The sequence below is a fragment of the Antedon mediterranea genome, chromosome 9, assembly GCF_964355755.1.
Source record: "Antedon mediterranea chromosome 9, ecAntMedi1.1, whole genome shotgun sequence".
Classification (NCBI taxonomy): domain Eukaryota; kingdom Metazoa; phylum Echinodermata; class Crinoidea; order Comatulida; family Antedonidae; genus Antedon; species Antedon mediterranea.
This window is the reverse complement of record NC_092678.1, coordinates 1,825,900-1,850,059: the sequence shown is the minus strand read 5'-3', so window position 1 is coordinate 1,850,059 and position 24,160 is coordinate 1,825,900. Positions and strand designations below refer to the sequence as shown.

The 24,160-nt window shown below is 34.7% G+C and overlaps 1 protein-coding gene across 2 annotated transcripts; it reads right to left on the bottom strand.

The window, feature by feature from the left end:
• Window positions 1-56: 56 nt before the first annotated feature.
• Window positions 57-24,159, bottom strand: LOC140058434 (ATP-binding cassette sub-family C member 9-like). 2 transcript variants are annotated; one of them, XM_072104039.1, is made up of 31 exons: window positions 24,077-24,159; window positions 22,413-22,449; window positions 21,439-22,050; window positions 15,220-15,459; window positions 14,130-14,315; window positions 13,519-13,677; window positions 12,863-13,018; window positions 12,579-12,713; window positions 11,929-12,091; window positions 11,439-11,479; window positions 10,972-11,235; window positions 10,568-10,771; window positions 9,946-10,024; window positions 9,617-9,722; window positions 9,423-9,521; window positions 9,044-9,209; window positions 8,801-8,938; window positions 8,171-8,387; window positions 7,597-7,817; window positions 7,213-7,382; window positions 6,650-6,719; window positions 5,548-5,705; window positions 4,730-4,822; window positions 4,388-4,490; window positions 3,613-3,726; window positions 3,404-3,515; window positions 2,841-2,971; window positions 2,205-2,283; window positions 1,777-1,989; window positions 1,366-1,562; window positions 57-1,272 (listed from the first exon to the last, which is right to left on the bottom strand). In XM_072104039.1, the coding sequence occupies exons 3-31, from the start codon at window positions 22,042-22,044 to the stop codon at window positions 1,135-1,137; spliced, it is 4,758 nt and encodes a 1,585-aa protein (XP_071960140.1). In that variant the 5' UTR covers window positions 22,045-22,050; window positions 22,413-22,449; window positions 24,077-24,159; the 3' UTR covers window positions 57-1,134. The 2 variants fall into 2 exon arrangements, with proteins under 2 accessions (XP_071960140.1, XP_071960139.1); XM_072104038.1 differs by lacking the exons at window positions 22,413-22,449; window positions 24,077-24,159 and adding an exon at window positions 22,230-22,292.
• Window position 24,160: the final 1 nt, after the last annotated feature.

The window sequence follows — 24,160 nt, the reverse complement described above, 5'->3', positions numbered from 1 at the left end:
ACAAATATTATATAAATTAAGACAACTTATGTATAATAATATCATTTATCTTAAATTATATGTTCTCTTTATTTTTACCAATAAACTTTTTCTTATTATTTTGTAAGTCTTTAGCTAATACATATTCTTTCAAAATATTTATCTTCTCACATTAGTATATACTATATCAAGCTTGGCTTGAATCACATTAAATGCTTTAAAATTAAATTTATTTCATCCTTTCTAAAAAGCAAACTGTCCATTTTAACAAGCATATTATTTCAGTAATTTTTTAAATATAACAACAAGGACAGCATATCTATAATTATTTCAGTTTAAAATAGTTTAAATTAAATAGTAGGTGAAAAGGTCAACCTCTAATAAGTTGATAATGTTACTTGGTCAATAAAACTATCTCATCTCAAACAAACCAAAACTATTTAATCTAACAATTTCTAACTTAAAAACAAAATATTTTATTTCAGTAATATAATTATTTCAGTAGGCCTACATAACATACTAACAAAAATATATTTACAACAAAAATAAATACTGTAATTTTGTTGACTGTAGATTTTGATGAATACTAATTTTGGTTTAATGCAATCAGTTTTTAAAATATTCTTAATTTCTTTAAACATTATTAATATTAGTAAAAAAAGATATTCAAAATATATTATTACAGCAATGTTGTGCCCATAATCTATTGTTTGTTTTATGTATTTATGTCCTATTAATATAAGGTGTCCACAACTTGCAACCATGTTTTGGTGCATACGTTATATCAACGAGAGCACCAATCAGATGGAAGCACACGTAACCTTTGAACTATGATGTTCAAATTAAGTGTAAAAAAATATCTTAAATAAAAAATACAGTAGTCTAAAAAATGACAATACCTACAGGTGGCTGGTGCCCGCTATTACGCAATCTGGAATTTCCTCTCTGCACAGCATACTTCAGAAGTTGTATGCAACAATGCTAATATAGTTAATAGGTTTGCGAGCATGCTCAGTTATTGGATATGCTTCAATGATTTTGTTGTCTTTTCACCGCACAATGGAATTTAAAAGCTTCACTACCTCAAAGGATCTGCACGCTTTAACGATTTTCATCAGAGAAAAAATCAAAATGCATTCTGCTTTTAATTTAAATTTACATGTTAGCCTTTACCAGAGACGAGAACACACTGTCCTCTCGTGCAAGTAAGACGTCCGGAGCGTCAAATTCCACTATTTTACCGTCGCTCAACACAAGTATGCGATCCGAGTTTAGAATTGTAGAAACACGATGCTAATAATATAAAAAAAATTGAATTTAAAGTGCTCTTTTTAAAGAAAGTTTATTTTGCAAGTGCAATTAACACACAAAAAAAGTTAAACTTACAGCAATTGTGAGCACTGTTCTATTCTTGAAAGCAGTCGCTACGACCTCTTGAAGGATGCCATCAGTTTCCATGTCAATCGAAGCCGTTGCCTCGTCCATAATCAGAATTTTAGTTTTACGGAGAAACGCCCTCGCAAGACAGAACAACTGACGCTGTCCAACACTGAAGTTTTCACCGCCTTCCGTCACCATAGCATCTATAATATCATCAAATGAATTTAAAATATGTTTCATGTATTTTTTAAAAACTTACTTTTTTTTGTACTACCAGTGCTTTCTTCATATTCCATTGTGAGATATGCATTGGCAAATTAAATTTGAACTTTAAGTTGACCTATGAGATTAAACATCCTATTGTCTGTTGTTCATATTTTGCGCAGTTTCAAAAGACCAAATCAACGCAACACATACCTAGTCCTTTATCTAGATCAGCTACTACATCTTTCATCTGAGCAATTTCCAAGGCTTCCCACAAATCAGCATCTAATCTATCGCTGATGGGGTCAAGGTTGAACCGTACAGTGCCGGTGAATAAGACAGGATCTTGAGGAATGATCGCAATTCTCCTACGAAGACTGGTCAACGGTAAAATACCTATATTGACTCCATCCACCTCAATAACACCTGAAATAATTTATAATATTTTTTGTACATGATATTCATCCTCAATTGCATTAGGTCCTCTACGGACTCATGTTAGCCTCAATGTACCTTCTACAACAGGGGTTTAAATCTAAAAAGTCTTAAGTCTTTAAGTCAAGAACCTTGTCTGATTTGCATTACTTAAGAAATATTAAACACATATCCAACATTATTTAATTTGACAAGCAACCTAATACCTTTGAAAGTGTCAATGACTCTAAAAAGTGCAAGAGTGAGCGATGACTTGCCGCTGCCGGTTCTGCCGCAAATACCAATCTAAAAACAAATAATGCAATAACATTTTGATATGGTAAACTGAATTAGACATTATACATCTTAACAAAGCTTGGTTCTGAGGAGAGACATCAATTTCGTGGTTGATCAGTTTAAGAAGAATGCAATTGATCTATGTGTGTGTGTAGCTATATTTAGCATCACACTTAAGCTTGGTTCCCACTTGACGCAACGCAACGACATAAGTGCAACACAAGTGAGTTGAGGAATCACAAGCGACAGTTTGGATGATCCATCCTGTCATGATTGGTTCAAATTACTTTGCGTACGTTGCGCTTATTTCCTTGCATTGTGTCCTAGTGAAAACCACCCTTTAAGGGAGCTATTTCCATTAAATATTATTAGTATAGTATTCCACTTAAGTCAAAAAATATTTTAGAATTTCACTTAAGTGGTATTCACTTAAGATAGCCTAAATCTGAATGGTGAGTATACTAGTACTTGGAGAGTTGGTATTTGGTTATATCCATCGCACTATGTAACACACAAGACAACAAAAGGTCTTTATGTACATATCGACTCTGGAATGAAGTTCTAACCTTTTCTTCAGACTTGAACTGAACACTGATGTTTTCTAGTACTGAATCTAGTCCTTCAGCGTAGCGTACTGAGATGTCCTTTATATCTATTTGACCTTTGTCTGGCCAGTTTAGTGGTGCATATGATGAGCCTGAGAGAAAAGCACACACATTTAATATTTGTACATTAATGTTAAATATAATGATGTGGTTAACATCATGCGTGTAATATCACGTTTAATGCGATTCTTCATCTTCAATCACCATATTGATTATCACGGAACTAGGAGGCTCACTAGAAGTCCTACCCAAGACAGTGGCTGTGAATGAACTAAACCAGGGTTACCTTTACTAGGTTCTTTAAATATGCACAGAAGTATTTTGTGTACACTAGACCCACGGTTTATAGCCCTTATCCGAGAAGACTCGTTCTACCACTAGAACCATGGAGCAAGTGAGCCTCAAACTCTTACCGATATTATAACTACGCATCACTATCTTAACCACTCAGACACTCACTCGTTATTAGATTATGAAATGTTTAAAAATAGAGCGTTTAATAATTTGATCATCTAATAATTTACCTTCATAATTTTCTGTTTTGATGTTACTATAGTAATTGATACGCTCCACTGCATTCATGTTCATCTCCATTTCAGCTGACATACGTATAACCCAATTTAACTGCGATGCCATCTGAAATATATCAAACAATATTACATCATGCATTCGACATGTTCTATTTTTTTTTTTTTAATTGTATAATGGAGTATATAAAATGCATATTACTTACTGATAGCGCATATGTAATTGCTAGGCCTACCATACTAGGCTCCAAACGCCCAAAGTAAGCTGGGATCATCGTAGAAAGGCCTGCTACTAGGGCTATTGAAGCCCCTATCACATCCTGCAAAGTTAATATAGTTTTTTAATTTATGGATTAAAGTTCAATTTAGTGAGAGGCCAACAGTTGGTGAGAGGCTAACAGTTGGTGATAGGCAAAAGGTGGTGAGAGGCCAACAGTTGGTGAGAGGCTAACAGTTGGTGATAGACAAAAAGGTGGTGAGAGGCCAACAGTTGATGAGAGGCCAACAGTTGGTGAGAGAACAACAGTTGGTAAAAGGCCAACAGATGGTGATAGGCAAAAAGGTAGTGAGAGGCCAACAGTTGATGAGAAGCCAACAGTTGATGAGAAGCCAACAGTTGGTGAGAGGCCAACAGTTGGTGAGAGGCCAACAGTTGGTGAGAGGCTAACAGTTGGTGATAGACAAAAAGGTGGTGAGAGGCCAACAGTTGATGAGAGGCCAACAGTTGGTGAGAGAACAACAGTTGGTAAAAGTCCAACAGATGGTGATAGGCAAAAAGGTAGTGAGAGGCCAACAGTTGATGAGAAGCCAACAGTTGGTGAGAGGCCAACAGTTGGTGAGAGGCCAACAGTTGGTGAGAGGACAGCAGCTGGTGAAAGGCAAAAAGGTGGTGAGAAGCCAACAGTTGGTGAGAGGCCAACAGTTGGTGAGAGGCCAACAGTTGGTGAGAGATAAAAAAAATCATGAGATTGTGGTTCTTACCAATCTTATTCCAAGCCACCTATTAGCTGTTTGAAGGTAGATGAAGGCAGTGTTATTTCTGTCAATCTTCTCTAGAATTGCACGTCTAAAACGATTCTCTTGGCTTAGGGAAAAAAAAAAACCAATTTAGTGTTATAGGTATATACTGTACTATATATACCTGCATATATGCAAACAGTTAAAAGTTTAGAATTTTCAGGTTATTTTAGGCCTCAAACTCATTAGATTTGAATAACACAATTTGATTAAAAGGTCAGAATAGTTGTAAGATAAGTTGGTATCTAAAATTACATGCACGACACAAGGATTGGCAGTTATACTTTAAGAAACGACATTATTTACCAATATGCACGAATGGTTGACAGCCCGCCAAGTGATTCAGAAAAATGTGCAAACACTGGAGACTTGCTAATACTGTCCAGACGTTGTAACTCTCTGGAAATGAAACAATTTGAAATACAATAAAACCCCTATTCAGGTAACACCCTATTCATGGGACACTGCAATTTAGGAGACACCTAATTCAGAGGACAATCCACTCCAATTCAGGAGACACCCAATTCAGAGGACATTCCAATTCAGGAGACACCCAATTCAGAGGATACTCCAATTCAGGTGACACCCTATTCATGGGACACTCCAATTCAGGAGACACCCAATTCAGAGGACACTCCAATTCAGGAGACACCTAATTCAGAGGACACTCCAATTCAGGAGACACCCAATTCAGAGGACACTCCAATTCAGGAGACACCCTATTCATAGGACACTCCAATTCAGGAGACACCTAATTCAGAGGACACTCCAATTCAGGAGACATCCTATTCATAGGACACTCCAATTCAGGAGACACCTAATTCAGAGGACACTCCAATTCAGGAGACACCAAATTTAGAGGACACTCCAATTCAGCAGACACCTAATTCAGAGGACACTCCAATTCTGGGAACAGCTAATTTAGAGGACACTCCAATTCAGGAGACACCTAATTCAGAGGACACTTCAATAAAATAGGGGTGCCATTGTACATATTTGGAAATACATACCATATGGTTTTAGAGCAATTACTTTTCTTTTGCACTTTTTTATGGAGGCAGCAGTACTACACACTTATAGTTCAACGCTTATTTTTACCATACATACAGATCTACTTCACTTACCTTGATGTTGTGATGAAAAACTTCATAAGAACAAGGTAAAGGATAAAGATTGGAATAATAGCAACGATGAAATACCAGGCAACAATGGAATTTACAATGATTGCCGTGAGACATGATAGCGAAAACCTTAAAAATGATGCAATAGTCTGTCCAAGTTTCTGCAAAACAACAAATTTAATAATTAATAAAGCTATTTAAATATGAAAATTGTTTAATTAGACATTTAAACAAACTCAATTTGCATTTTGTATGTAACATTAGGGTTGAGGGATGGGGAAGAGGATGGGTACCAAGAGGAGTAATTTTGAAATATATTCTTCATCAGTAACGAAATATTTTTTTTCTTTTTTTATAGGCATATAAATACAGTAGAACAGTTGAGGTTTAATACTTAAAACTGTCACCGTCATAGTCGTAATTATTAATTAATACAAATGTTGAGAGGCAACTGTCGGTCAGTATTAAAGTTATTTGTATATTATGTGTTTATGCTGTATATCTATCAGTACCCACACTCACAGTAATACATTTATTTGTGTAGGTGTTTATATATAATTTGTGATTCAAACGGTGACCAAAAATGGTTAATATGCATTTACAGTATTTTCAATATATTGCAATACTGTATCTAAAGGTTTATAGTTTATCCTCCAAGAGCCCATAAATTTACCTACTTGTGTTAAACTAAATAATTATACTGGGAGAGACTAAGAGATTGGAATGTTCTATTCATTGCAAATCAATACATTTGTATAAATGTATATTAAATCTATCAAAATAGTATTTTCTAAAGAAAATCTTCTACATTATGATGCTGTTCAACTGGTTTTCAGCTATTAAAAGGAGACATCCATTAGACAGTGTATACCACGATCGGAAAACATCCCTATTTGGGCAAATCGTTGAACCTAAATTCGTTTTAATTGTCAATAACTAATTATCTAACTCAATTTAATTATTAAACAGGGTTACATCATGCGGTTAAAATCATTGCAGAAAGTATGAACTTATTCTGAGATAGCCAGACACTTGTATACAAAACTTTTTTGAGAATAACCACCTTTTATTGTACACACACTGTAAAACATTATGAGGATCTTACCATATCTGTGGTCTGAATATCTGATGAAAAGCGATTCAAAATGCGGCCTACAGGTGTGGTATCAAAAAACCTATATAAAAAAATTTAAACATACAATGTTTTAGTCTCTTCCTGGGGTATTATGAACTGTATTGGTCGTAGGTAGGATTTGAACTCAGGACACTGGGATTATAAAGCAAGCACCAAGCTGCAGTTCCATTGCTACATGATGCACTATATCAATGCCAATTATGTCAGTTACAGTTTAAGATGATTGAGGTGGTTGTGAAAGTTATCACAACACTGAATTGAACACTGTTCACACTCTAAATGTGTATTCTCGCTACTCAAATAGTAATAAACTTTCATTTTCATGACATGTGTATAGACTATAAAGCCAATATACTATGTGCGTATAGACTACCATGCGTATAGACTATGTGCCTATAGACCACATGCCTATAGATTATGTGCCTATAGACTACATGCCTATCAAGTATGCGCAGAAATACTTTTTTCCTTAACAGGTGCCTAGCCAATTGCACGTCATGAAAGCAAAAGGTCAATGAGGTTATACAACTGACCTCATTGGTGTATGCATTACTCTGTACAACATCTCTGCATGCATTCTTTTAGAAGCGAGTAACGCAGCCAGAAGCGCTAGACACGAAGACGCTACAGAAAAACACACACTGGTAATAGACAGTCCTGCATAGCCACCCAGGTACTTGGACAAGATGTCATCTAGATCTTCCTAAGAGATAGAAATGAATTACTTTTTTTTTTAGTTGTGTTCATGAGCAGACAATATCTACTGAACGTTTTTTCTGCATATTGCAATATGTAATCATACTCAGTTAAGGTAGAATGATTTTGATCATTGTTATTTGAATGAAAAATTCAGTCCAGACCAAGGCAAATATTAAATCGTGTGAAACATAATTTTATTAATATTTTATTGTACTTACATCTGTTGTATTTGTTAGATTGGCACCTGCCTCAGTCCATGCTGAAAGCCAGAAGTTTGTTGATACATTTGCTACATTGTACAACACCGCAAGACAAAATACAAGAGCACAGAAAAAAAGACGTACAGCCAAAAAGTAGTACCAATACATTTTCACCGAAACAGAGCCTCTAACACGTTCTTCTTTCTCGATTAACTTTCCTCCTTTAGGCTCAGCTTTACCTGAAAGAAAATGTAAAACAAGAGTTTTCATATGAAATATATCCATGTTACAAAATGTACATCTCGAAATAGACATCTCATGAAATGACATCTCATGAAATGACATCTCACAAACTGTTCATCTCACGAAATAGACGTCTCATGAAACAGGAATCACATGAAATGGACATCTCATGAAAAAGACATTTCATAACATAAACATCTAATGAAATAAATATCTTATGAAAAAGATATTTCATGAAATAGACATATCATGAAATGAATATCTTATGAAAAATATATCTCATGAAAAGACATCTCATAAAATAGACATCTCATGAAATAGATATAGTTATTGTTTCAGATATCAATACCTGATGGTTCAGCCTCTGATACTGAAATTTGTTTTGATAGACTTCTAGCTAGATTCTTTCTTTCAGTAGTTGTTGCGTCCTCTCCCTCAGATTCATCCTCTGTCTCTGAAATCTCTTTGGCGGTCGTCTGCCAGCTGCTGTACAGTTCAGGGTTTACTTGCGAGATGTAATCCATTGTTCCTTGATGCTCAATCACTCCATTTTTCATTACTATTATCTAAAAATCAACAAATAGATAAAAAAGGGTATAATTGTTAAACTGTATCAAAGTAACAGTATAAATACTAAACAGCATCTGAAAAATACACATTACGTTTATAAATTTAAAAACTTTGAGATTCTATTGTTTATATATCTATATATAACTTTTATACAGTAGAACCTCTTTGGGACCTCACTATTCATAAGGGAATATTCTCTGTAAAATAAACAAGTGGAAATATACGTTTTACTAATCCATTTTCAAGGGTTGCTCTCTACACTTAAGGCGTCACATAGGGGCTTTACTGACACAGTTTCTAGGGCTTGCAACGACCACACACATCAATGTCTAGGCCGAACCGAAAAATCCCTAATGGCTTAAACTGAGTTTGTGGGACAAGCAAGCAATGCTGATTAACTTTCACTCACAAGATCAGCATATTCTAAATACTGCACTTGATGCGTGACCAGAATACATGTCCTCTTGTTTTCGACAAGCAATTCTCTAACGCCCTTTTCAAAAAGCTCTTTTCCAACATGAACATCAAGAGCAGAAAGTGGGTCATCCTGAAAGAAAAGTATGCCCCGATGTGTTAGATAAATAAAACTTTTTAAGCACTATATTTAGTTTGCAAATAGTACCACGCAAAGCGGATATAATATCTGTCTTACCAGTATGACAATATCGCCAGAGCTATACATGGTACGAGCGACACTGACCCGCTGCTTCTGACCACCACTCAAATTGATGCCCTTTTCACCGATTTCAGTTTGGTCACCAGCTGGAAGGATGTCGATGTCAGGCTTAAGGGCACAAGAATCAATTACTCTTGAATACCTGAAAAATGAAAAAGTAAAATCAAATTTAATACAATTATTCTTGGAGAAAGATATATTGAACCCTATCTATATTTATATTTTTTTGTATTACCCAATGAACCGTAATTTAAAGAAACATAATTATGAGAATGGAATAAGTACCAAATAGCCTATTCAAAGTTTGATTTTATTTATTTCTATTTTTCATGATTAGGAATAAGTTCTTACTTACTTTTGACTATCAAGATCTTCACCGAAAAGAACATTATCTTTAAGAGTTGCGTTTAACAGCCAGGCTTTTTGCGCTCCATACGCCACCGTACATTTGTCTCTACAAAATAAGATCATCAAATTTACACATACAATAACCTTACCTATTATGAATAGAATGTAAAGGTATATTTTTAGTTAATTAAAACACTATACCTGTTAAACTGGACATCACCAGACACAGTGCTCATTTCACCCAAAATTGCTGACAAAAGTGATGACTTGCCTGACCCTACTTGACCCACGATCATTGTTAATTTACCTATCCAAATGTGGGAGAAAAATCATCTTTAAAAAAATGTCAACTAAACACAAAACCATATAGAAAAATGGCAAAGAAAATTAAAATACACAGTATAGTAGTTACTTAAATGGTGGTGGTATAACATCATGTTATATTGACAATTGAGTCAACTACTTTGCGAGATTCAAATTAATTGAGGATAGCCTTGATATAATAATTGATATTGATGAAATGTTCTCACCTGCAGGTATCTCAATGTTAATATTTGATAGAGTTGGTTGAGCTGAAGCAACATCCCACACAAAATTTCCATTGGTTACCTAAGGGTAAAACAAACATACAAAGATTCTTCTTTATAAAGAGAGAAGTAAAACATCCTGATTGACTTTGCTTCAAAGACCTATCCAGTCAAGCAAGAAGGGTTTTTCCTGTATCCCTTTCAAACTAGAGAATAGGAGCAAAAGTGATAAGTAGGCTTAACTACCTGTAGCCTAGTTCATGACAGGTTTTGCCCCATTTATGAAAAAAAGAACCCCTATATATTGACTTCATATTATTATTTCTTTATACTGGGCAGCCTCTTCAGTCAAAGAGGTCTCGGTTATGATCAGTGCCTGTGTGTGACTTGTTTGTACTAGTACACCGGGTATGACCTCCTACTCATCTCGAAAGAGGTATTAGGTTCTTTAAAGAGCACATGAGATGTTTACACAGGACCTATTGTACGGTGTCCTTATCCAAGAAGACTACCACCTATGGCTACATAATTATGGTTCCACTGTCACAAGCGCTCGGCCACTCACTCACTACTAACATTAACCTTAGGAATGCCGAGAATAAGGTCACACTATGATACTACTTACCTTGATAGCTACATCGTCGGGAAGATTTGGTTGTGGCATTGCAGATCCATTGGCTTGGTTAAAAGTGCCATAAGAACCAGAAGACTCTTTGGACAACAATTCAGACTTTGGGGTGTGGCTGGGGGTATGGTTTGGGGTGTGATTGGGGGTGTGGTTAGGGGTGTGATTGGAGACTGAAGGTTGACGAATGACAACATCAGGTAGCTGTAAATAAATGTAAAACAAATATTTTCTTTATGATGACAGAGTAAAATAAAACTAGCAATGAAAAATGATTTAATAATACATAGAAGTCATAACAGCCATTGATCAATAACATTTAAAATATATTCTGAACACCAGATTTGTACACCCTGGCCAAATGGTCAAGTTTTTCTTCATGTTGGTCAGTTATAAGTACTTACGACTCCATGACCTTGATGATGTTCATCGACGTCATCACTGATGTCAGGATCTGGGTGCGACCTGCCGTCCTCTCGTTCTTCCACTTCCTGAGCCATGTAGAAGTCTCTTAAACGTTTAGTGCTAACATACGCATTAACCAAGAATGCAAACGTCATTGGCAGGACAAACAGTGGTATTGTCATCTGGTTGATGAGCGAGAGTGAAGCAAAGGCGATGTCAGGGGTCAAAGGTTTGCCTTCAATAACAGAGTACAATCCATAACACTAGGAACAAAATAATGATTATATTATTATTATTATTATTATTATTATTATTGTATATTGTTCATTATATAACATCATTAAATAAGGTAATAACAATTAGTATATTGTATAAAACCTAAATGTGGTGTTAATTTCATACAGTGATGATAATCTTAAAATAAAATGAATTAAATATTTTTTTAAGAGATTATGTAATAACTTACACATAGTGTTACTAAGAGTGGAGTTGCAACAGTTGTCCCAGCTAAAATAATAAACAAAACAATTACTTAATCTAATAATTTGGTGACATATGACTTAAAGCTCTGTTTACACTATCACTATCATTTATGTGACAAAAAATGTGATGTGTGGGGATTATCACTCCCATATTTGGGTACATCACACTTTTTTTGTCAATCTAGTTTGATAGTGTAGATAGATCTTAAGATAGAATAACCAACCTAATTTAGATTTACTTAACCATGATCCAAGGTAAACAATTTTGTACTCAATTTGTTAAAAAAAAAAAATCCACCTTTCAGCTTTAGTTTCATAATTATTTTTATAATTTAATAACTATTTGGAAGTAGCTTTTCGTCAAGGAGCTAAGTTAATTTGTCAGATGATTACTACTCTGACATACTTGAACTTTGTACTAAAGCCTATTAATACATTTAAGAATACATAAATGATGATTATGCTTTCACTTACTGAGAGCAGTTCTCCACGCAACAGCTTTTGTCATGACATTCACCTCCTTGTTTCTGCTGTCACTGATTGACTCGTAGAAGATGTCTTCCCAACCATATAACTTAAGAAGCTTTATTCCGCCAAGCATCTCATTCGTCTTCTTTAGTCTCTCGTCAGAATTTGTCTAAAGACAAAATTACAAAATAAAATAACTGTAGCTGGACAACTATTTGTTAGGGATCTAATTACAAAATAAAATAACTGTAGCTGGACAACTATTTGTTAGGGATCTAATTACAAAATAAAATAACTGTAGCTGGACAACTATTTGTTAGGGATCTAATTACAAAATAAAATAACTGTAGCTGGACAGCTATTTGTTAGGGATCTACGAGTTGAAAACTTTGATATTATGGAAATTTTAGAACCTTTGATCAAATTCTCAAATAGTTCTCCAAATACATCCAACCAATGGGATGTCATTTTGCTATTATGGCTGCCACAAATTAGCCAATCAGCAGATACACAAAGCAGGTACAAAAAATATCTTATACTTTTCCTCCTATTATGTTACTTTACGGCCTTCTAGTTTTTGAAATATCTCTATGAGATCTAAACCGAGTTCACCATCTTGAGTTTTTAATACGTCTATGGTTAATAGTATAACTTACCATGATTTTCTTCTGGAATCCAGCTAATATTTTCGCCATCCTACCCTGCATTGGTACTGTTATAAAAAACACACATGCACCAACAAGAGCTGAGAATCCAAGTTGGCGATACAGGATAAACAACGACATGCCAAGCTACACATACAAAAAAGTATTAAAGATAAATCCTTCGTTTACATTGCTTGGTAGTTTGAGAAAACATTTGGTGGTGTAATTTTATAAACTTAAGATTTCTTTTCTTACACATTCACTAATACATAATAGCATTAAAAAAGATGTCATACCTGATATGGGACTGACCAGACATAGTGGATCCATTGGAAAGAGTTGAGCAGGTTCATGGCATCCACCGACATATGATTTGTTATCTGACCCATTGTCATTGCACCACCAGTCATTGAAAAGCTTGACAAATGCAATGATTTGTCGTAAACAGAAGCCTGTAAAGAAAGAATAATACCAAGGTAATCTAACAACAGGATTGTGAGCTCCAGAGCTCTGTGGCTGCGACACGATCAGTTTCACACCCTTTAACAGACACTGCTCACCATGAAGAATAGTACATACTGCAGTACAGTACTGTTGGTATTTTTTCGCAGCTAGACATAAGATCAGGACGGTTACGAGTTCTTATCTTGTTGTTAATACTACTGATACTATGGTTTACATAAAAATCAACAAGCAAACTGATTCACATCTATGTTATGTAATTGTATATAAAACAAGTATTGTGTCTAGAGGGTTAGTAAAAAATCCAAACTTCAAAAAGGAGACTGGTTTTTTAAAAATACCCCTGTGATTAGATCAATTACGTATGAAACATATACTCATTCTCATAATATTGTAGCTAGTAATCAGTGCAGTTATGTTGGCCTATTTCCCCATTTAGGTGGAAAGTGGATTTCAAACTGTCGGTCCCGCATCACACGCCCTTATTTACCTGAATAGCTGCACGTAGATGTATGCTTTCCATGATCACGATCTGATAGTGAGACTGCAGACAAATGGCACGTAAGGTTGCCGCAATGAAGATCACCAACACCAAAATAAAACCATTTGCAAAGAACGTTTCTACGGTTATGTAATCAACGTCTGTAATCTGTATAATATATAACATAATGTTAAGCTTGATTTCCACTTAGACGTAAGGCAAAGGTGTACACGCAACACAAGTAATGCAACGTTGTGTCCTAGTGTGAATCAAGCTTTAGTGAACTATGTCAAATTATTCTACTGCAGTAACTACAATGTGTTTGTTTTGTAACCTGTTCATAGCATTGACTGCCTCATAAACTTCTACATTGTTCAGAAAATAAAATCAAACATGATTAGATAAGAGCGTCCTCTGCATAGGAGTTGGCTGCAGTATAACAATATATGACCCTCATTTATTTCATACAAAAGTTTACCCTGAATAGGGGTGTCCCTGAGGAAGAGGTCTACTGTATTTTTTAATGGTTCTTAATCAACACACCTTAGATACATTGTACATCACAGTTATTATAATTAAAAATAATATTTATTAACATTAATTTTTTCCTTTCAACTCACATTTTCTTCATTTCCATAATAGATGTCCGTAGCGTAGCTAACAACCCCGCCCAATGCGATGGGGCTGATAAAACCCAGACTGTCGCCAAAAAACTTAAGAATACCAGCTTGCCCCATTCTCTTTCCGTAACATTTGGCGTAAACACGAAACAAACTAAGCTCATGTCCGGTTCTTGCAACACGTTCCTGAAAAGAAATAAAACTACGGTTAAACCACAACCACAGATGTATGTTTGTTTACGGAATACGTAATATGTTGTGGTTGTATCCACACTATACCAATTTTTCGTGACTTTTTATCCAGCCTCCGGCCTGGAATCTGGGGTCAGTGTGAATGTAGCTTTAATCATAATACTGGTTACATTAAGGCCAATTTACACAGACGAGCGGTAACGGTAATAAAAATATAGAATCTAAGTTATTCCTTATGAACATTTACACGCAGAGCGGAGTGCATTTACCGCTCAGGATAGATACAGATTCTACTGTATGTGGGACAAGCTACATGGTTTTCCGTTACAGCTGATCTGTGTAGATTGGCCTTTATGCTCATAAACTTCTAAAAACTATGTATAAAATGTACATAATTAGTTATTAGTCTTTTTTTTTATAATGATACTAGGCCTAATATTATTTCTGTGTTTAATCTGAGCATAACACTATTTAAAATAGAAAAAAAAATGATATATGTTTTTCTATGTAAACAGACACAAACAACTAAAATGTAATGACTGTAATCAACACGGAATTGAATTGTTTCCGTTTTGTTTTTTATATTAAGGTTTTGCTTTTGCTTTGTAATTTTCTCTCCATTTCATGATACAAGTATGTTGTAATGCCTCACTCAGGATGTTGCAAACCCAAACATTTTAGTGCCACTATTATCTTTGTTCAGAATGGACTTCCTTTTACATATGAGGAAATCATATAGATTTTGGGGTCGGATAGCTTTGAAAAACTCATTTTTTTGCATCTGTCTTATATACAGGACATTTTAAATATACTTGTTTTTTTATATGTATATTATGAAAATTAAATTACAATATTTACAAATGTTTACAAATTTCAGTCAAAAATAAACATTTTCAACCTTTTCTTCATTAAGAGCTTTCTCAAACTTTGTTCTGTTGTGATTCGACATGTGAGTTTTAGATAAATCGCCTAAATCTGTCATCTCAAGAGGGCGCTTGTACCCGGTTCGGAACAGCCAGTTGAGCCACCAGTAGAAGGTCGTTGATAGAAGGTTTGTATATCCCTGCACAAAATGCATGTCCTTGTTACGCAAGTCATACGGTAGTTCGTTATTACGATGGCTCCCACAACAACACAACTGAAATGGAATATTCTAAAATGTTAAAGATATATTGTCCACCTGAAAAATAATTTTTTAAAAATATATTATCATTTGTTGAATATGCCATTTTTATGTCACATAATATATATACTTTGACCAAAAATTGAAAAAAAAATTATATACCTGCAAAAAACTGTATTTTAAAACCAAAAAGTAGTCAAATTGACTGAAAGTCAATGGGTTTTTGGTTGAATTTTAAAGGTACACAACAAATTATAAAACTTGTTTGTTTATGTAAGTTTGTGATATATGGCAAACGATAGGTAATGACTTCAGTAGATTTAATGGATATGTGCAAATAAATAATCCATCTTTCTATTATTATGATCATCATTCAATAAGATGGATTTATGACGTATTTATTATACCAGCATTATATTCTCTTTCACTTATAAAATTATAAAACTATCAAGTGCAAATAATATATTATTTGTTGAATATGCCATTTTTATGTCACATAATAGTTATTTACTTTGACAAAAAATTGGATTGAAAAAAAATCATTTACCTGAAAAATTGTACAGGGTACTAATTACTGCAGTGTGTAATGTTACCCCCTTGATTCAAATTTGGAAAAGTAGTAGCTTTGCAGAAATTACAGTACATAAGACTAGCAAAATTTTATTAGCAAATTGATTTTTTAGCAAAATTTTTAAACCCGTAAAATTATTAAAATAAAACTGTGCACAGTACGTGCTACGCATATATACACAATATTTACATATTATTTAAGACTAAATGGTACGCTCGCTTCGCTTAAGTACCATCTAGTTCGTGCCCACAGATGGTTCTCGAATACAGTACATGTATAATTTCAGAATAAAAAAACTGGCGATTTTAAATGTACGTACTGCAGGACAACAATACATGTCATTTACAGGGACGACAAATAGACACGGTGATTTATGTAGTCAACAAAAATTAGCACCCTGGAAATTACTTCTTTCCAAAGAGAAAGTCACAAAATCAGTCAAAATGTTTGAGTCAAATTTAAACAAACCCATGTTTTGTATGTCACATTTAGGGTTTAGGGATCATTCAGTAACGAAATATTAATTGTTTTCATGTTTTACAAATAATATACCACTAAACACAGTGTCACAAAGTAAGTCCAAATGTCAAATTTACACAAATAGTCGATTTGGTACTTACCGTACTGACGCGGGTATAAGCCCATACTCGGGTATAAGCCCACCCCCGACTTTTGACTAATTTTCATGAAAAATGAGGCACTCGGGTATAAGCCCACCCATTAATTCGAAGATCTACAGTGTGTGTCGTAATACATTATTTTGTATTTGGCGACGTCCATACACCGAATACACTTACCTTTGATCATAACCAAGCTAGGCTAATATACGCTAGGCCATACGAGGCCTAGCGGTCCTGTTTTGTTTACACTCCATCGCGGTCGAAGATCGCTTCACACACGACGCTACAAGTCGCCAAAACGGAAAACCACTATTTGGTATCGGCTGCCATAAACAAGCTTATTAAATTTCTTTGGTACATTTCTATTTAACGAACATTGTATACTTGCTTTTCTGCTTGATAAATTCTTGTTAAATTGATGTTTAAAATAAGATATTCTACGATAAATTACACGAACTATAAGCTTAATTTTCCGACACTCTACACCTCGTGTATTTAGCTCGAGAGGGCGCTCGCTCGCATGGTGGGAATACACAGTGTACATGTGCTGTTTTTGACGATCTGCATTTTTGGATCCTCGGGTATAAGCCCACCCCCCAAACTTGACGTGATTTCATGTTCGAGGGGGGTGGGCTTATACCCGCGTCAGTACGGTAGTTATTTACACGGGTAAGTTGGTTCCTACCTACCAAAGGTTGCGGTAACTGTTCTCAACTAACTCGGGTAAATAACTATAATGGGTCATTCCATGCCAAATCAACAAATCTGAACAAAATTTGGGCAGGTCACCTCTTAGATTTTACTGATTTTTTTTCCTAAGGTACCTCTATCTATATAATGAACACATGCAAAAAATTAGCCCTCAATTCCAAGTGGTTTCGGAAATATGGCCGTTTTAAATTTGGGCGTCTCGCCCCATTTTTCGTTCCAAAATCGTGGAGTTTAATATTTTGTGTTTTTGGAGGCTTATATTTCCGCAACGGACAAATATATTAAGCTGAAAATTGCTACATATGGATAATTCCCACTCAATAAACAGAATCTGGTGTAAAAAAAAAGTTATCTCTACTACTTTGGAAGATACAGCAGTCCGAAAACCCATTTTCGTTAAGCAAAATTAGCTTTTTTCGATTTTCGGCAGCCCTGTATACCCACATTAGCATTCATAGAGTGTTCAAACTTTTTAATTCTGTTATGTAAGTACATACATTTACTCTAAAAGAATAATATAGTATTTTAAAGCTGAAATAACAAAATAACTAGTACCCAAAGTATGGTCCGGGGGGAAAAACCATGAAAATAGCCCATTTTCTCGTTGACCTTTGACCCCGTAGATGGATCTTAACAAACTTCAAAATTGCGTTAATTATTAAATACATACCAGATCTATATCTGATTCAAATTTGAAATTTGCAACTCCACTGCTTCATGGTTATCTAAATTTTATAAATAGTGCTACTTTTTCATTTTTATATACTTTTTTTATACTATAGCCGTTTTTCGTACTTTTAGAGTTCTCTAAACTGATAATTAGAACTATTAACATTTTGAAATTAATCAGTCTTAGCTAACTTTTTGTGCTGATTCCAAAAATTTAAATAGATTTATCATTTCTTGTTTTATTCCTATTGATACTGGAGCCTAAAAATGATCGAAAATGAAATTTATAGGATTTCTTTGTTTATTGAAACCACTAACTACATGTCACTGGGTGGTATCCTTCAACCATGGACATACCCATGTCTGCCAAAAACATCAAAATGTGAAGCTTCTTATTGCAGCTCTTCCTAATAAACAAGAATACAAAGACCTGCTCGCAAGAATGGTATGCGACATAAGTAATCGGGACTGCATGATGCGGTCTTGTACCAACTGTCCTGGTAAAGCAGCCCTCATGAGCTATTTGTCGATGTCGCAAGTGTGCTCAGACTACGAAGTTGACATGGAGGGTTCTGTTAATTACAAGCAATGGATGCACACAGACAGAACACAACTTGCATCTTTACAACTGTCAATTCAAGAACTCCTTTAGACACTATGCGATGCTTTAGATAAACTTTGTCAACACTATTTTGTAACAAAAGCTAGCCCAGGCTGCCTACTACTTGCGAAACCTTAGAGCAGTTAGCAGCAGGAGATGAAGCCATCGTACTGTTAGACTTTGCAGAAAACTATTCTATTGGGACAATAGCCAGGCGACACTCCACCCATTTGCTATATACTATAAGGAGAATGAAGATCTCAAGTGCATTAGTGTCTGTGTTATTTCGGACTGCCTTAAGCATGCAACATCAACAGTTCATGCATTTATTAAATGTGTTGGCATCTTATTTAAAAGAAATCTTACCACATACAACTAAATTAATTTACTATAGTGATGGTGCAGCAAGCCAGTATAAAAATTACAAAAACCTCACAAACCTATGTCATCACCAATCTGATCATGCATTAATGCCCAGTGGCATTTTTTTGCCACTAGTCATGGAAAAAGCCCATGTGATGCGGTACAGTGAAGAGGCTTGTTGCACGAACAAGTTTACAGGCAACAGAAGGAAACCAAATCCTCACGGCTCTTCAAATGTTTGACTGGGTCTCTAAAAATATTGCTGGCATCAAATTCTTCTTTGTATTTGATAAGATGTACAGAAAAATACAGATGCTTACAAACTAGAGAGGAACGCTATTTATCATCAAAAACTATTATGGGTACTCGCTCCCATCATAGCTTTATTCCGGTATATCTGCAGGAAAGCTTGAAATGCGCAGATTGTCTGAAGATGACTTTTACAGCAGCACTGTGTGTTTAGTTAGGTAGAGTGAAGAAGAAAACATTTCAATTCCGAATGATGACTATCAACCTGGTAAATATATTGCTTGTATGTATGAAAGGAGTGGTACATTGGAACTATGGATGAACGTTCAGATGAAAACAGTGATGTACATGTTAAGTTCATGAAAAAATCAATACGCACAGGCAATCTTAACTGGCCACCAGATAATCCAGCTAACCAATGTTATGTGCCGTTTCAGGATATTATCTGTGGTATTAATACTCCAGAGATACAAGGTCATGGAGGTCGGCAGTACAAATTATTGGAAGCGGACCACAAACGTATTATAGCACTGTTACCAATACACTATTATTATACATACATATATATCAAAATTGGCATGTGCATGGTTGAAATACAAAGTAATACCATCCAGTTTACATGTAAGTTGTGTTTCAATATGTACAAAGAAATCCTATAAATTTCATTTTCGATCATTTTTAGGCTACAGTATCAATAGGAATAAAACAAGATATGGTAAATGTGTTTACATTTTTGGAATCAGCACAAAAAGTTAGCTAAAATTGATTAATTTTAAAATGTTAATAGTTCTAATTATCAGTTTAGAGAACTCAAAAAGTACGAAAAACGGCTATAGTATAAAAAAAGTATATAAAAATGAAAAAGTAGCACTGTATATAAAATTTAGATAACCATGAAGCAGTGGAGTTGCAAATTTCAAATTTGAATCAGATATAGATCTGATATGTATTTAATAATTAACGCAATTTTGAAGTTTGTCAAGATTCATCTACGGGGTCAAAGGTCAACGAGAAAATGGGCTATTTTCATGGTTTTTTCCCCCGGACCATACTTTGGGTACTAGTTATTTTGTTATTTCAGCTTTAAAATATTATATTATCATTTTAGAGTAAATGTATGTAGTTATATAACAGAATTAAAAAGTTTGAACACTCTATGAATGCTATTGTGGGTATACAGGGCTGCCGAAAATCGAAAAAAGCTAATTTTGCTTAACGAAAATGGGTTTTCGGACTGCTGTATCTTCCAAAGTAGTAGAGATCAAATTTTTTTTTCACGAGATTCTGTTTATTGAGTGGGAATTATCCATGGGTAGTAATTTTCAGCTTAATATATTTGTCCGTTGTGGAAATATAAGCCTCCAAAAACACAAAATATTAAACTCCGCGATTTTGGAACGAAAAATGGGGCGAGACGACCAAATTTAAAACGGCCATATTTCCGAAACCGCTTGGAATTGAGGGCTAATTTTTTGCATGTGTTCATTATATAGATAGAGGTACCTTAGGAAAAAAAATCAGCAAAATCTAAGAGATTACCTGCCAACTGATTTGTTGATTTGGCATGGAATGACCCTAATGCATAAACGGGCCCTTAGAAAGTTTTGTGATACAATTGTCAATCATCAACTAATTATCTAACTTAATTTAATTAGTAAACAGGGTTACATCAGGTGGTTAAAATCAGTACCGAAAGTACGAGTCAACTTTATATACCATCGAGAAGGAAACGTGCGACTTACCAAATTTTGCCCATACGTAAATTTATATATAGATGACAAAAGTTTTATAATGTTTTGTCCGGACGTAATTAATAACACTAAATTAAATTGCCACCAAGCAAAATGTAGGCCCTAATGTAGGCCCTAATGTAGGTCCTAATGTAGGCCCTAATGTAGGTCCTAATGTAGGTCCTAATGTAGGCCCTAATGTAGGCCCTAATGTAGGTCCTAATGTAGGCCCTAATGTAGGCCCTAATCAGCCTCACTTGCAGTTATAATAGTTATAGTATATCATTTTCTTAGTATGGAAGGCATAAACTCGCCTTGACTCTAACAACGTTGAGGTATGGAAGGCATAAACTCACCTTGACTCTAACAACGTTAGTATGGAAGGCATAAACTCAACTTGACTCTAACAACGTTGAGGTATGGAAGGCATAAACTCACCTTGACTCTAACAACGTTGAGGTATGGAAGGCATAAACTCACCTTGACTCTAACAACGTTGAGTTCTTGTAATACATAGAATGAATATATAGCCATCAAAACAATATTCAGATAATATCTCATATATGATCCAGTGTCGTTGAAGTTCTGAAGATTCAAAAAGCGTACAACCTCCGCGCATAATGAGCATGCCCAGTACAGCACTAACAGCAGCGACATCACCGGTTTATTCCACACTTCCATCATATGAAAGTAGACTATAGTTATTATTCCGGCGAGAAATCCGCATAATGCCGGGACGTACAGCTGAACTATTGTCATCGTGTCCTTATTCACCTGCATGTCGGTCAGAATACCTTCGGCGACTGCGCTCAGTAAAACGAGAAAGAACACCGCGTTTGTGACCCATCGTACCATATGACCAGGATATTGTATTAGATATTTGCACTTAATATCTTTTAGACTCGTAAGGCATCCCATAATAAGTAGCAACAGAGACGCAAGGGCTGTAAAACCTAGATGTGGTACACAGTATAATAAATTGCTGAAACATGTGTTATAAACGGTGTGGTCCAAATCCCACACGAAGTCATCCAGAGAATCATACGTAGTTCGATTGCCACAGAACCAGTGTTCTTCCGCTGCCATTGTGATCTACAAAATATTTTAAAAAATTAAATTAAATTCTAGCAATAGGCGGATCCAGGTGGCCAGCAACCCATCCACCCATATTTTGAGAAATACAATGCAAAATATAGAACTTTATGTGAAGTTTAACACTAAATTTTAGAATAAAAATTAATTTTTAAAATAAATTAAAGCTTGATTCCCACTTGGACACAAAGCAAGGACGAAAGCATGTGTCTCATCAAAACATCATCCGAACTGTTACTTATGATTGGACAACTCACTTGCTCAAGATCAAAATCAAAAGTGGAGATATGGAAGAGCGAATAAAAAAACTCACCCTAATTACCTCAGGTTAATTAGAGAATACATATTGTATTTATGCCTACCTTTGAATTGACAGCTGATGAATTAATTATCTTGTCACTATAAAGAAATATGTCAAGTCATAGACAACCATGTATTATACAACCATATGTATATTACTATTATACAACCATATGTATTAATTGGATTTTCAATTTTTTTCCATTATATGTATAAATGTATAAATAATAAGTGATTGATACTGATAAAAAAAATTCAAATAATTATTTAATATTTTGTCGTCGTATACGGAGTAAACTGTATTTTACACATATTGAAGCCAGGGATACGCCAACATTGATTTACTGCAGTTACTACTACAGTACATATTTGTTTTGCTTTTTAAACTTGCTACATAATTGCACAGACTTCCTCATAAAACTACAAATTAAAATCATATATTAATTTAGTCAAAATTGTATTTATTGCAGTAACTGCAGTAGAATAAAATTAACACATGATCGCTAAATGGCAAATTTTCTTTTCAATGAAAATGCATGGGTACGCTCAAAGATTACACAATAGTGTAATTACACAATCAACAAAAGGGTTAAAGTTCATGAAGAGATAACGCAACACATTGAATAAATATTAAATGGTAATAATGCTTAGGCTATTAATAATTATAGTGTTACTAAAATTACTAACCTACTATTTTTGTTGCTCTTATTGGACTGGATATACTAAGCTTTTTGTTACATAAACAATTGAACTCCACGTGGTAAAAGTTATATAAGTAAGTTAATAAAAAAAAATATCAAAAGCATGTATGCTTCACTGATTTATTGTACTGTAGAAACCCCATTCACATTGAACAACATGACTTGCAGAATTTAGTATTACAATAGTAGATAACTCACAATACATTTATTTACCTATTTAAAGGCCAATTAAAAAAAAAAATGTAGCAGTCCAAAATTACAACTGTAAATTTTTTTTCTGTTATATATTTAATAATAATAAAAAAATTGTATTTCATAAACAAAAGTTTTCCATCACAATTTCAAGACTGTGATTGTCAAGAGGTGTGATTACAACAGGATTTTCAACTATAATTCATGTTTAGGGCATCACAATAGCTAATTACTAATACTAGCTAGTAATAGAAAGCGTCTCGCATCATAAACAATTCTTGGAAGTGAACATTTTTTTTTTATTTGGCCAAAACTGAGCAAATTGCACAAAGTAAGAAACAAACTAATACACAGCTTGAATTGGTTAAATCCTTTGCACCATGTGTTGCGCACACTATTTAGTAACTGGCTTTGCGATAAGACATTCTTCCAATAGTCCACTAAAAAGGGCTTCATGGTATAGGCTAGTAGTAGTAGGCCTATGTTTCAGTGGATGACTTGCAAAACATGTGTGTGGGATAGGGGTGGTGGGGGTGCATGTGCAACTCAACTTATTTATTCATTTATACTAGCCTATACTCCATATGGCTACTAATAGGCCTACACTACATCATTATCAGTCAGTTGAATAGAATTAGGCAACCATTAACTTACAAAATATCAATCAAGGCAAGGTCCCCTGCTGAGCTGAGATGAGATGGAGGGCGTATGGAAGGGGACCCACTGCGCTATTCTCGGCCTCCTCTTATTATTAGCTAGCTAGGCTATCTGTGGGCCTAACGTCCTTGGGGAAGAAGATTAAGAGGTTTTAAAAATAAAATTACTTCACATACCTCAGTAGTTTTCAAGCGATTTCAGTTGCTTTTTCATAACTATTATAAACTATGTTTCGAGCATGCTAAGTAAGAATACTAAAG